Source organism: Crocodylus porosus, unplaced genomic scaffold, assembly GCF_001723895.1.
Source record: "Crocodylus porosus isolate Cpor-Errol unplaced genomic scaffold, CroPor_comp1, whole genome shotgun sequence".
Taxonomy (NCBI): domain Eukaryota; kingdom Metazoa; phylum Chordata; order Crocodylia; family Crocodylidae; genus Crocodylus; species Crocodylus porosus.
The window spans coordinates 142,231,340-142,246,216 of NW_017728931.1; the positions used below are offsets into that span (position 1 = coordinate 142,231,340).

A 14,877-nucleotide genomic window follows, 5' to 3' on the forward strand; every position below is an offset into this window, starting at 1 on the left:
CCTGTGCAGAGCTTTGTGTGGAGTCTGCGTGCCGAAGTGGAGCGGAGCATCTGTGTGCAGCGCCAACCCACGATGACTCGACAAGAAGTGTCAGCCGGGGCCTGGACTGCGCTCTCCGCTCTCAGGGCTTAGAAACAGCAACTAAGTTTTGGCCTCTCCACCTTCAGTCTGTGCTGTTGCTTTTGTTGTTGCTCCCACTAATGGGAAATTAAAGAGGGAAAAGTTTAGCGTAGCAAGATGCTGTTTTCTACGCATTAGGAAGACTCTAGATTTTTTGCATCTTCTTTGATCCTGTAGTGGGACAACAGCATCTAGTCTGCAAGGGGAGGTGACGCCCAAATGCTTGGGCTCTGCCCCTAGCGCTTGGGCAGCAGAATCCTGCAGTGGGCAACCTGGGCTAGACTGGAGCTGGGCCATGTAGGCCAGTGTCCCAGCAATGGAAATTTAGTTTGGAGGCTAGCAGGAGCATACTGGTGATGAGCGTGGTCACCAGGATGGACCAGGGGGAGCAGTGGGATCTTCATCCCTGGAAATCTTCAAGAGCAGGTTGCCCAGACACTTGGCTATCCTGCCGTAAGCTGGACTAGACAACTTCATGCGGTCCCTTCCCTTCCAGCCTTGCTTTCCTGTGATTTCTAACCGTGTTCAGCCCCAACTGCTTTAGGGAGCAGTTTTTGTAGGGGACAGCTGGGAACTGGATTAAGATTTTGAACCATTCATTTAAAAACCCCCCGCAGTGACTTGATTTAAAAAGAAAAAAAAAGAGTATTTCTATTAACAAAGCAGTTGTTTTCTTCTGTTTGAATTCTTTGTAGCCTCTCTCTTTAAGGGAAAAATGCAATTTTGAATGGGGGCGGGGGGATAATAATGAAAAAGAGTCAGGTTTTTCAAATGGAGTCATTTCTTCCCACCTTTTTAGACATGGGATGTTTTTGAATCTCTTCTAAGGCAGGGAAGTGGTGCTGTGCAAGACGTCGGAAATCCCAGGGGCTTTGCTGCAGGATTTAATGGCACGTCATAGGATCGGGGCGGGAGGAAGAAATGTCAGGGGATGGCTGACCTTTTGATCCTGCTGTAAAGCAGCAGGAAGGTACTGGGTTGGCGGATACTGTGGGGATGGTCGTGGTGTATAGGGTCTCGTTCTCTGCAGAAGAACAAACTGCAGCCAGTCAGACAATGTCTTTAATGCTTATCTTGCCAAAGGAAACACAAATTGGCATGTGGTCACCCTAGTTCTTAAATCAGACTTCTGGGATGAAGTTAGACCATCTATTTCCTTCTTAGCCCTAGTTAGCAAACACTTGGGGTTTGTCGGGGTTTTTATTGTGACTTTCCCCATTGAAGTGTAGCCTTTGCATACCTCGTGCAGATACTCATGGCAAGATCTCTATTGCAGATAAATCTGAGAAATGGGCTCAGTTGCAACAAATTAGCCAGGTGTAGTGTAGGCAGGACTTTTTAACGGCGGATGGTAATTGTCTTCGTGTCTTGGACCCCTCCAAAATTGTAGGCTATTTGTGGAACAGGTTTCAGCTCCGCCTACTTCACAAAATGATTATTTATCGTCACGCAATCTCATGACTTAGTAGTATGAGGCTGGTCCTGCTTGGAGCAGGGGGTTGGACTAGATGTCTCAGTCCCCATAGGACTTGGGGTCCTGAGGTCCCGCCCCACCCTCATTTTTTTATGATTCTATAATTTTATGATTTGAAATGTTAAATTCCCACACTCCTAAGTTTTGCAACTCGCCTTCCTTTTCTGAGCCTTGGTTTTTCCATCTACAAAATGGGTCTAATGCTGTTTCTCTCCCGGGAAGGCTGACATGTTTGTGTCATTTTTGCAAAGTGCTTTGAAATCCCAAGGAGAAGATACCTATTCCACATAGTGACGGTGCTGGAAAGCAGCACGTAGAATGAAAACAGGCCACTTCGGTAATCGGACAAACGTGTCATTTTTTAAAAATATCAGACACCCATTTTTTTTAACTGGATACTCTCCAACTTCTTTTAAAGCGATCTTTCTTATAGAGTCTGTGGGAATGCAAAGTATCATGGTTATTCATTTCTAGTTAGCGAAATGGGCAAGACACGATAGCGCAGGATATGGGGCTTAGCCTGATATCCTGCCCAGTGCTGGATGAGCTAGAAATCAAGAGTGAAGTTAGTGAACAACCATGCCTCGTGCTACCACTGTGATACGGCACTCTGAAATACACCTTCCAAAGCTTTGAATCAACTTCTCCCGAGGCCAGCAATGCTTTAAATCTTGGCAGTACCTCTTAGGACAGGGGGAAAGGTATACATGACCTGGGTCTCTTCCAGCCCTGATTTTCTTAAGGGGAGGGAATGGGCTAAAGTGTTGTGAGGGTCTGGAAGTAAACTTCAGCTTATGCACCAGAGGTTGTCATTTACAAATGAGGGTTAATGAACTAAGCAAACAGGTAATTAATTAAGGGTTGAACTGAAACCTGGATGAAATTTAACAGGCGGTCTGTTTTCTTTGCATATCGGCGGCAGTGAGACGGTTTAAGAAAGTGCATCTCACGGCCAGCGACTGTGAAGCCTTCAGCCGCAGCGGAGAAGGCTCGTCCTCCCTGACGCGGCCGGTCGGGCAAGCACAGACCGGCAGAGACTTCAACAGGGGTCTCTACCCGTCGTACTGGACCAGGAGACAGCAAGAAGGTACGGTGTGGCCAGGAAGAGAGCGATGGGAAGGGTTTGAGAGCGCATAGTATTAGTACTGCCAGCTTGAAGCAGATAGCAGTTGTCTAATGCCTGTTGCTATGAGTAGCTCCTAAGGGAACGGGGATGCAGGCATCGTGAAACAGGGCTCATCTGTATCGTGATCACCCCTGGGCTTGAGCCACAGCCACGGGAGGTTTGAGCACCTGTACTCAAGGCCAGATCAGACTCCTTCCAAAGCTGGGTGCAGTCCTCATCTCTGCCAGTTTCCATGTCCCCTGGCTCTTCTCTCGCTTTCAGAAGCAGAGCTGCACTTTCCAACAGCATTAGGCAAACCTGCCTCTCGGTGAGGGATGCTGCTGCGTTGGGCTGTACCGAAAGCACGACAGATAACTGTTCTAGAGACCCTCGGGGATGGTCATTATTTAATACGCTCATTTGTTCAGCAAGAAAGTTGTGACTTGCATAAAAGGCGGACAGGGAAGGGATCTCCTGTACCCATTTTACAGATGGGGCAGACCATTTCAGAAGTAGGTTTGATTCCTGGGCTTTTAAGTACCTTCAGAAGTCAGTTTGACTTAGGGCTGGAAAGCTAACGTGCCTGCTTTGCCTGAGGCCGCTGAGCTTGACTGCCACTACTGCTGGCTCCGCCACTGCCACCACTTGTCATGCAGATCTGGCCTGCCATGAGCTGTGTGGTCCAGATCCAACCTAGGGCTCAGGGCAAGTTTCACACCCCTGATTTAAATGTTTTTGAAAAGTTCATCTACGGAAGCTGCAGTGAATCAATTTGTTCAGGTTCACGGGAAGGAGGGGAAATCTGTTTTGGCAACGGGACTAGAAGCCAAAGATCGTGATTCTGTTCTGAGCCCTGGACCTTACCTCGGGCCCATCACTTAAAATGTCTGGACTCACTCTAGGTATCTTTGGCTAGGTTGCTTTTTAACACCTAGTGATTGCCTACTTAACACAGCTCTTAGCGGGACCTTGTTTTTCAGATGGCAGGTATTCAGCATGTTCTGAAAATCAGGCCTCTGTAATCTGCTCAGCCAAAAGCTGCTGCCAATTCGGCAGGGGCTGAGATAAGGTTAAAGCCTGAGCTTTGGCTTGGGGAGCAGGCGAATGACACATGCATTCAGCTGTGGTGAGCCCGTGTTCATAGTTTTATAGTTGTCAGGGGCTGGAAGGGACCCTACAGATCATCGGGTCCAGCCCTCCTGCACTTGAGCAGGAAAGATCGTTGGGATCAGAAGACCCAGCAAGATGGGCGTCAAGACACTTTTTGAAGAAGATTGCCAGGGTGGATGTGTTGTAGCAGCGAAGGCTGTGTAAAAATTATTTTTCCTTCGCTTTTTCTTTGCAGTGCAAGGTGCATGTTTTATTTGGGGGCATTTTTCTTAAGTACTTGAGGCCTCTTTAGGGCTTGGGATTGTGATTTTTTTTTTTTTTTTATTATTATTTTTTTTTATACAGTATGGGAGAAGCCACTTGCAATGAGCAGAGCGCTGCTCTGGCCTCAAAGGCTGACCCCAGGGATTTTAGTCATCTTCACATCTTTTGCTTTCCTCCTCCTATCGCTGCATTGATCCAGTCAGTGGAAATAATTCACGGTAAGTAAAATTGGCCATCTGGTCTCCACATCGGTGCTGTGTTATGTTATTTAAGCACCCTTTTTTGTGCACCTGGTTGTAATGCGGAGCGTGCTTTTCTCCATCTCACTCATTTAGTGGCTCCCAGAGGTGTTCAGGCACCGAGCAGCCTTGTGCTAACCTGTGGTATTTATGTCTTTTCCTTTGTTCTGCCTTGTAGGGAAGGGCCATCAGAAGAGCATCACTTCTTATTTCAAAACCAAGCACCACACAGGTGATAGACAGGCAGAAAGCTGCGAAAACCAAGAGTCAGAGGCAAAAAGCCACAAGGTCAAAGAAGAGCTGGAAGATCCCTTCTTCAGCGATGAGGAGTTGTTGTCCAGCCTGGAGGAACCTTCTTTCCTGTCTGGAGAGGCTAAAAGTGCCGAACTAGCTTCCTGGGAAGCAGCTGTCCCCAGGAAGAGGCCTCTCCTTCCCGATGGATCTGGCAGCTGTGATGCAGGCTACAGCAAATGGGGTAAACCTGATGAAGCCCTCAGGACTGACATTTTCCTTCCAAAGCCTCCAGGCCAGAATGAGAGCCAACGGGAGATCAAACAGGAGCTCGATATTGACCCACTTCCTGATCCCTGCTTCGGGCTCTTGGGGACGTCAAGCGGGATGGAGCCCCAGGGACACATTGACCAGCTGCCGGATGAGGTCCTGAGTCATATCTTTGCTTTCCTCCCTGTGACTGATCTCTACCAGAGCCTGAGCCTCGTGTGTCATCGCTGGAAATGCATTATCAGGGATCCCCTGGTGAGAGCTGATAGGGTTTCCTTGGGTTAACGAATGCAGGGCACCAGACTCAGTGGCTCAGGAAGCCCCTTGCAGTCGTGCGTTCAGGGTTCAATCCTTCTGTTTCATTGGTCCAGGTGCCACCCCTCCTCTTAGCTGATGTGCCTCTTTTGGGGTACGTCTCTTGGGGTACGTTCTCCCTGTTCTTGCTAGTCAAGCTCCATCTCTGGCCCCTCTGTTTAAATCCACCTGTCTCCTCTGCTGTTCCCACAGCCTCCCTTGCTTCAGCTCTTGTCCAAAGCCATGTCTGCGGACCACTGAGGGTTTGCTGGGTGGCTTGGAATATCCTCAGTCCCCACTTCCCTGCCTCTTCTCAGCAAGTCACGTCAGCCTTTATCGCGCATGGGTTCAACTTCCAAACAGTTCTGCACCCTTTGTGCACAGGAGAAGCTCCCTGCCAATGTCCCCAAGCCGCCGTGCTGCCTTCCTTCAAACTGTCCCCTGCTGGGCTGGAAAATTCAACCCTTGTGAAACACTGAGGGGTCAGGTCCTGCTCCATCCGCTTGAGCCCCAGAAAAATGGGTGCTTTCTTCTCCCTGCTGCTGTTCATGGCTTTCTTCTTATGGCTGAGATGAAGGTGTGTTATACAAGCAGATGTGTTCCCAGTTCTCAGGGACAGGAGTAGGCTGGAATAGGATCTCACTGAAAGACTCGGATGTCTGCTAGGTGGAACAGACACTGGCCTGTGGTGTCCTGCGACCATCACCAATGGCATTGTGCACTACTGCCTCACTATCGCGGCGTCTCCGTCCCCTCCTGTTGCCTCTTGTTAAGCTGTCAGCTTTTGTGCGATGGGGCAATCCTTTCATTCTCTGTTTGCACAGCACCTGGCACAACAGTTCCCAGGTCTATAGCTAGGACTTTGCAATGACTGCCAGGCAAAATAACCCCGTACACACTGGCTGGTGATTCTAAAGACGATCTGAGAGGAGTCCTCTTTACTTGTTGCCAAAAACAGTCCCAAAGCGGTGGCCATGGTGGAGGTCCTAGCGTGGACAGGTCCCAGGGATTCACAGGAGTCTTAAGTCCTGTATTGTCTTAGCCTGCTCCAAGTAGGTATGTGCAAAAAGACATTTCAAATGCCAGGAGCTGTGGGTAGCGGACGCTAGTGCTTTTCCCCTCCGGATCCAAGCCAGTGGTTATGAGAGCAAGAAGCTCTAGAGAAAGAAGCCTGTCATGCACTTTTAGGTGGGAAGAATCTCCACCTTCCCCTTTCTTTCAGGGCCCATCTTGATGAGGCTGTTTCCTTCCATCGAGCTGATGGGCTTTGTCAAACTGGAATCAGATGCCTCCTCCGGGAGAGAGGCTGCCACGTAGCAACGGTCAGGAGAAGCCTGTGCATGAAGCATGTTGGGGTGATGGCGTATTGCTTCTCGTTGCAGTTCATCCCATGGAAGAAGCTGTACTACCAGTATCTGCTGAAGGACAACTCCGCTGTGATCAATGTGGAAGTGATTTTGGACCGTAACGGTATAACAAAAGAGCAGGATCAATGTATGCTGGGGCTTATAAGGTGAGTTGGTTTTACCAGGGGGTTCATAGTCATTTGTCCACAAGCGTGGGGCGAGCAGTCCAACAGCTTGTTTGGCTCTGTTTTCAGTCCATGGCTCTAAGGCAGCGTTTCTCAGATGGGAGGGAAGACGAGTTGCCTTTGTGTGATGTGAAAGGGGCAGGTGGTAGAGAGATGCAGAGAAAGGGGTGACGTGGCCAGAGCAACAGGGCAGGAGAATGATCTGGATGGATACTAGCAGGACAGGGCTACCTCTTGAGGCTTGAGGGGAGGATATTGCACTACAACTTCCGTTAGCTTTAAACCATGGAAGCGCCACCTAAAATGTGATGATTTTGCAATGCTGCTGTGAGCCAGTGACCAGCGAGGTAGCTGAAAGAGACCCCCAAGCAGCTCAGTACTGACAGTGTCTTTGAGGACCTGCTAAGCCCCTGTGCTCTAGTCAGGTTTCTTTAGCAATCACACCAGACACAGAAGCTGCTTTGGTTGGGTTTTTTTTCCCCTCTTCTTTTTTGTCCCTTTTCTTTTCTTTTATGCATCTTATTTAATCTTGAAGGAAGCAAGACCAGAGTTGCACAACCAGGGTGGTAACCACAGCTCCATTTAATCTCCTGTCACTTTTCCCCAACAAGGAAAGTTATTACTATTTGTTATGCCATCCACCTTACTAACCAGGGCTTTTCCCTGCTCTAAAACCTCTCTACAGCAGCAGCTCTTAACCTTTGCAGGCACAAGTCAGAGCTGTACAAGGAGCAGAGCCTTGTCAGACCTGTACAATGGGAAAGTAAATAAGGGACATTGCTATAATAATGTCATGCTTAATGCTTCCTGTTTCAAACACTTCAACTGCTTGGTATTTTTCTGAGTCTTCAACACAAGGCTTAAAAAAAATTTTTCTGGGCATTGGTGCCCTCAGGCTCAGCAGGGTGAGATGTTGCTGCAGGAAACCCCATGTCACATCTAATTATTTTGTGTTGTGCAGCGACCCGGTCTCCTTAGCACCTCGGGCACCCTAGTTAGCACAGCAGAGGTCTGGCAGGAGCCGCGTGGTGGGTCTGAGAGTCTTTGGTGCCGAGATAGATAACAGCTGAGTCTGTGGAGGAGGTTCCCAGGAGATAAGATGCAGTATCAGTTGAGAAGTAGATGAGCAGCTGTCACAGAAAGGGGGTGGTGGAGATCACCAGGAGTGTTTTGAGAGGTAGGAGGAGCACCAGGGGAGGTTGTCACAAAATGGGGATGAGATGTCCAGAAGCTGTCGTAGATGGTTGGAAGGCTGAGATGAAGGGGAGGATGAGAAGGCTGAGATGAAGGGGAGGATGAAGTGCTGGTTCTCATTTTGGCCAAGGGAAGGCCACTAGCGATTGTGGTGAGAGGGATCTCACGAGAGCACACGAGGCAAAAGCTGGGTTGGAGAGGCTGTATGATAAAACAGAGAGTGATGAAAAATGGTGCGTCCTGTGATCTTCAGGCTCTGAGGGGGGAAAAAAGAGAAGGTCCTGGGCGTGGAGAGGCTGGAGGCAAGGGTGGGCAGTTGAAGCTATGTACAATTTACTTTTTTTTTTGCACTGTACAGCTGCAAAACCCTCATCTCTGATCAGCCCTTGCAGGGTTTCCCGCGGGTTGTCCTCGCTAGCAGCGCTGACAGCTGTGAGGTTCTTAGCTCCCCGCCGCCACGTCCGTACTCTATGTAAATCATTATTTACAATCCCGTGCTGCCCACAGGGTGCTGCACCCTGTCCACATATAAGATGCCATGAAGAGTTCACCATCCAAGGGCCTGGTCCAGCAGAAGGCCGTGACTAGCTCGGCTTCCCGGGATCAAACCCGCTCTTCATCCTGTAGAGCTTACAGCACAGAAAGACGGTGGAGTTAGCGTCACCGAAGATGGTGGAAATTATTGTCTGGGCCCCTTAAGCGCTACGATCAGAGGGGCACTTTGCTGTGCAATATCATCCGACTTTAATTAGGAGTTAGATCCCTACACAGCATTGACAAAGGGCAGATCTGTTTTCTTTCTGTGCAGGTACGTGTCTACCTTAAGCAGCGACCGAAGAGTAGACTCCAGTAAGGTTCTCCAGTGTTTGAAGAGCCACTGTCTCTTTACCATGGCAGAAAGCTGCATCGCCAACAAACTGCCTGATTTAAAGAGCACAGCTGGGGTAGGTGGAGCACTCCTTGACTTTTGTCTTGTGTTCTGGTTCATGGGTTATGTTGCGGGAGCAGCAGGCATTACAGATTTTCCCAAAGGAAAAGCATTTAGCAGAGGTAGGTTGTTAGCAGGGCGAGGAACAAGGAAGTGTTAAATACGCCAAAGACTGAACATAAAATCATGGAAAAGTAGGGCTGGAAAGCACCTCAGTAAGTCATCTCTCCTGCTTGAGGCAGGATCATCTCTGCCTAAACCAGCCCAGTCCACTTTTGGTCTAACATACTTTTCTCTTCACTCTGCCTTTGGCTGTTGCCATCTCCAGGCAGCGATGGCATGGGCAGTGATAGCAACCATTGTGCTGTTCTCGGATGCGGTGCGTGACATCCAGAAGCTGATGGCCTGCCTGAAGAGACCCTGCTCTACTGTTTCGGTCGTGGAGGTCGCTGAGACGTTGTACTGTCTGGCCACCCTGCTGTATGCAATGAGGGAGAAGGACATTGATATCAGCAACAGGTGAGGAGAAAGAAGCTGTCACCATGAAAATAAATGTCCTGGCCCTGGGTTATGTATCAGGAGCCATGGGTTTGCTCAGCCTTCCATGGGGCTGGAAGGGACCCCCATAAATCACATAGTGCAGCCCCTTGTCTGAGGCAGGATCATCCGTATCCGAATCATCCTTTACAAATCCACAATCTAAACTCTTCTTCCAGGCTTCTCTTCTAGCAAAGAAAAATCAAGCTTCTTCGCTTAGGACATGCCCCATAAATTGGAGGTTGATTTTTTTTGGGGGGTGGCAAGGGAAGGTGCATGTGGTACGTGAGTATATACGGTAGTTCACAGCAGCTGAGTGCAGTCTGTCAGCAGTTCAGCATTTTTATTTCTAAGTGCCGTTGTATTCCAAAAAGTAGCCATGGAAAACCAACGTTTCCAGACCCGGCAGCTCTGTTTCCAACATGCATTGGGCATCTTATCTGCTTATCCCAGGTATGGTAGCAAACCTTTGTTTCCACTCCTCTTTGCAGAGGAGAATTTGCCCGGCGGTAAGAGGTAGGCAGCTCTGAGGGTAGTGCTGAGTTTAAATTGGCCATCTCCAACTCACTCCGCAGCTTTGGCCACACAGCTTTTCCCCTCTGTCTACATGCTCTAATTCGGTCTGTAGCAGAGTTGTAAGGATTCTTTAATGAATCAAGCAATTATACGCAGATCATTCAAGATACTGTATCTTATTTATTCTAAGCGGGCTGAGCTCTCTCTTGGCTCACACATCAGCAATGAGGTTGTTAACTAAGCTCCCACAGCCGAACTGTTGGCGATGGCAATAGAGAAAAAGAGAGAGCTTGACGCTGTTGTTGGATATGTGGTTATAACAAGAGATTTTATTTGCAAATGCAGCTCCAGTGAGAAGCAGGAAACAAGGAGCCTCCCCAGTTCTGCATTTACAGTTGCTTTGTAAAAATATAATAGCACTTTAAATACTGAAGTTCTGCTCATTTAGCAATCGCTGCCTGTAACCAGCTGCGTTTGTCTTCACGTCCGATGAAAACGTTGAGCTTGGTCATATCCAGAGGGCTACCATCTGGGCATATTAGCAACAAAACAGCTATCTCTAGTTAAGACAGAAAGAGCCATGGCTGCCTATAGGCCTCAGCACCTCTGGCTCTTTTTTGTTAAGGGGCACTGTTATCTTTCCGTGACGCATTGGAAACAAATTTGAAGTCATCTGGTCTGGGTATAGAGCACTGTGGGGGACAAGTTGGCTAGTCCTCTCTTCAGATATTACTTTATTGGCAGCACTGATTGCTTCTGGGGCCTTTTTTCAGTGTAGAGGAGTAGTTCATGTTTAGATGAGTGTCGCTGAAGATCTGTTTGTATTAAATTTATTATCTTTTTTTATGCTTTCCTCTAGGATCCATTACAATATATTCTATTACTTGTATCTGATGGAGAACTCTTGTTCTGCTCCTAAGACCATAGAGCAGCCAGTGTCCGGTTCACCATGCGCAAGAGGCATCTGGTCCAGGTAACACTCATGTGTTGGATGTACTAATAATAATTAGATGCATTTATAACTATCATCGGCCATGTCCAAGAGTCGAGGAGACAAACCAGCCTTCAGACACTTATGTGTATGCTGTTCTTTTGCCTGCCTACATGCCAGCTGATCCCATACACGAACCCAAGCCATTAGCTGACCGGAGGGGAATAAACTAGTACCCAATTTGGTTCTTGGTCTGCCAGTAGCATCCCTTCTGACCCCGGGAAAATCCCATAGCATTCCTGTGCCTCGGTTCCCCATCTGTGAAATGGGGCTAGTCATACTTCCCTATGTCTCAGGGTAGTTGTGGAGACAAGCGCATTAGACGTTAGCAACATTTGGACGCTGGTGACCAGCCATAAACAGATGTTTCCTCCTGCCTGGGTTCCATCTTTGATTTTTATTTCTCAGCCATGAGTCCCATTTTCTTGCCTTGGAAATCTCCGTTAAGTAATGACTCTGTCACAGGGGCAGCTGGTAGGAACGGACGTGTTCTGCGCGTGGCGGTTTGTTCAATGAGGGTTTCAACGAAGCCAGAGGGAGCACACAAAGTGATGCACCCCACCAAGGGCAGTCCTGTGGAAAGAAACGGCTTGCTCTGTCATTTTGTTACTAGGAAAATTTACTTTCAGTTAGGAACATAATGCCATTGCCTGACAAACTGAATTGCTTTTGTAAATGTTAATTAAACCTCACAGCTCCCCCGTGAGAAAAGGATTAATTATCCTCTCATTTGGAGTGGGAATGGAGGCTCAGAGAGGTTGAGGGTCCAATTTTCAAAGCAGTCTGACTTTCCTGATCAAAGATAACTGTGGAGACAGAGTCCAGGTCATCTTCAAGGGGTTTGAGGCTCCCTGCACCTTATGGTGTGTCTGCACCATCTCTATACCATGCTCAGAAGTGAGATGCACACGTCTCAGCTCACTGCTGCTTTACACGTGTGCAATACACCACCTCTGCTCAACCCTAGAGCTGGACTGGAGCATGCGCTCGGGACCAGCGAAGTTATTATGGTGTTGCCTGCATTACTGCTGCAATGGATGCTGGCACCAAGGGGCTCAAACGCATCCCGCGCTCTCCAGTCCGCAGGCACGCTCCAGGGCTGGAAGTTTGCAAGGGAAACCATTCCAAAATGACCCCTGCGTGTTCATCTCAAACCTTCAGTCTCCAGCGGAGCGGACAGCAGAGCAGAGGGTGACACTAAAGCAGCCTCAAGGATGCATTTCTAGTGTGGGGTATCCCTGCAGAAGCCACCCAGTGCCAGGACCTGCTGTGGCAGCGGTACAGACAAGCCCTGCATTGCCCCATCCTTGAGAGCAGCCGCAAGCAGCAATGACACAGAGTAGGCATCAGCCCAAGCATTTCTGCAGGCAGGGGTTTGTGGCTGAGGGACATTAGAAGCTTTTTGAAAAGCTTGAATGTTGAGCAAGCCCCCCCCTTTCAATTATCTCCAGCTGGATTGCTTTTCCCATCATTATTATTTACCATATTTACTTGCATACTACATACTGTCAAATAGGACATGTTTGGGAAGGCAGAACGAAGGGTGGTGGTGGGGGGAAACCTTTTCTGTGTAACCAGACTATTCACAATCCATTCCCTTGTTTAAGACATGCACCCTGATTTTTTTTATCATTTATTTTTGCGGAGGAAGGTGACTGGTATGTGATTAAATAAGGTAATTGCTCAAAAAAATGGGCTTTCACTTGGTCCAAACTGAGGGCCTTGCTCCCTGTCTTGGCTGTCTTTGGGCTCATGTGGCCTTACCCTCCATCTGTTCTTCCTCTCACCGCTCTCCATTCCAGCTCTTCCAAAATGAGGGCTCTGCAGCTCTTTGATCACACTCCTCTTGCCTTTATTTTCCTATTTGTTTCTATTTTTGTGTCATTATGCAACAGAATCCCATTTTTTTTTAAACCTTTATAATTTTGTTTTTCTTTTCAGGAGTAAACTTGATTTAAAATTAACCCATGAACAGCAAAGGATCCTGAACCATGAAATTGCACCGGGTCATATAGTAAAAATCATGGCATTTGCAGGTAAGAAACCTGACTGGGCTCTAAGGCACAGGGACATTTGGGCCAAAAAAATAGCTAATTAGGCACTAACATGAACTCCCATCCTGCTTCATTTTTCCTTTTCTGGAGATGGGGGGGTTGATACTTGAGCACTAGGGCACTGGGCTTAATAGCCTGGGGGGGGGCTCTTCCCATTCTCCATTCTTACAAATGCAGCAAACACTGAATTACCATATTTACTTGCATATTGCACAGCTTTGAATAACATGTGGATCTTATTGTGGGGAGGGTGTGGGTGGTCTTGCCTGTCCTCAGGGCCTGGAGGCTCTGGCCATACAGTGTGGGGGCAGGGTCATCTTAGCAGCCTCACTCCCCCTCGTCTATGGAAGATGCTGCTACTGCAACAGCTACAGGTGTAACTTTTCCACAGCCTAATTGTATGTGAACCAGCACTATAAAAGTCTTATTTCTACTGTAGCCATGATGGGATAAAACAGTAGCCACTGGTTGCGCAGCAGGGGAGAGGGAGTGAGGCTGAAAATGGAAATCCTACAGTAGCTCCACAGAGATCTAGCCTCCAGCCCATGCAGAGTTTCTTCATTTAGGACATGCAGCCCAATTTTCCTTAGCTCGTTTTTCAGAAAAAGGTGTGTGTGGTATGGGTATAAATACGGTAATTAAGCAAGGTGGACTTTCTTGGAGAAATAAAATACAAGCAAATAAGCAGGGAGGAAAAAGCGTGTGAGAACACTAGTCCATAACTCCAGCCCCCCATGCAGTTACAATAAGAGACACCTCCTTTCACAACCACACACACACAAAAAAAAGAGAAAATCAAGGTCAGTACATTCCAAAAAGGCAATAATCCTCTGGATGGACCTTAGCATTGCCATAAAATCAGGAGATTCAATTGAGGGTCATTGTGCTAGGCAATGAATGGTCAGGTACCAATGGCAGCCCTTGCCCTGGAGAACGGGCATACCAGGATATGATACAGCCGACGGATGCAATAGCTGGAAAAGAGGTGGGAGATGGGGTGTCACAGGGAAAGCAATGAATTATGCATAGAAAATGGCAATCACAGCTTGCCACCTGCCCAGATAACTGTTGGGAAATCATTGCCAGAGAATATTATCAAGCAAGAGGAGTATTATCTCCTGCTTTGAGAGAGCTGGGCCATTTTATGGCTGATTGTAACAGTGGTGGCCACAGGTTGGGATTGTCGGGGCTGACTTAGCCGTGTGGCTCCTGTTCATTTCAGTGGATGCTGTGCGTGACTGAGAGCCTTGGATGAGGAGGTCCAGGGGATAGCTGGGCTGGAGCATTTTTGTGCCTCTTTCTTCTTTCCTCCAGGTACTGGAAAGACCTCAACTTTGATCAAGTACGCAGAGAAATTTTCCAACCTTAATTTCCTGTATGTGGCATTTAACAAGTCCATTGTAGAAAATGGGAAGAAGGTTTTCCCCTGTAATGTCACCTGCAAGACTTTCCACTCGTTAGCTTTTGCGACTTTTGGCAAACAGTAAGTAGTGGCTTTCCCAGCCCCCTGGTTTTAGGGGCTGGGCCACCTTTAAAATGTAGCTGTGTGTCCACTGCCTCCTTGTGACTACCAAGGGCTGTTCCCCAGGATCGGCTGAGAACATCATGGGGGTGGGGAGCTGGCACTCTTGCCCCATTATTGTCTGTGTCTCCTCTGAAAACCCTGTTGTCACATCATGTTTCTAGATCCATACATTTTGCAGAAGGGAGGCATTAGGTATCTTTTGAGGAACACCCACTAACTACCTGTTTGAATCGCCTTTCTGCTTATACTTAACATGTCCTGTGTTTTTAATATAGAAATTAAGTTAATCATACACTCTCCTGAATTGGGATCTCAGGCATGGTCTGCGTTCGGTTGCACCAGTGTGAATTCATTCAGTTAAGGCCCTCTGCAGATACTCTCGCCGTTGCATTTAAACCTGGCATCAGCTGATTTAGCTCTAGCACCGTATAGTACTGGGTTTTGCTTGGGTTTAACTAAATTGGCCTCAGGCTGTTTGCCATTTGAAACCAGAG

At 48.0% G+C, this 14,877-nt stretch overlaps 1 protein-coding gene across 1 annotated transcript in view; it reads left to right on the plus strand.

The window, feature by feature from the left end:
- Positions 1 to 2,482: 2,482 nt before the first annotated feature.
- Positions 2,483 to 14,877, plus strand: part of FBXO18 (F-box protein, helicase, 18) — a gene marked incomplete at its 5' end in the record, with an annotated part of 31,364 nt that continues 18,969 nt past the window's right edge. The window contains 8 exons of the mRNA XM_019543978.1: positions 2,483 to 2,681; positions 4,491 to 5,068; positions 6,490 to 6,620; positions 8,641 to 8,776; positions 9,089 to 9,279; positions 10,673 to 10,786; positions 12,746 to 12,840; positions 14,173 to 14,341. Coding sequence (XP_019399523.1) covers positions 2,483 to 2,681; positions 4,491 to 5,068; positions 6,490 to 6,620; positions 8,641 to 8,776; positions 9,089 to 9,279; positions 10,673 to 10,786; positions 12,746 to 12,840; positions 14,173 to 14,341 — 1,613 coding nt within the window. The remainder of the gene's footprint in view (positions 2,682 to 4,490; positions 5,069 to 6,489; positions 6,621 to 8,640; positions 8,777 to 9,088; positions 9,280 to 10,672; positions 10,787 to 12,745; positions 12,841 to 14,172; positions 14,342 to 14,877) is intronic.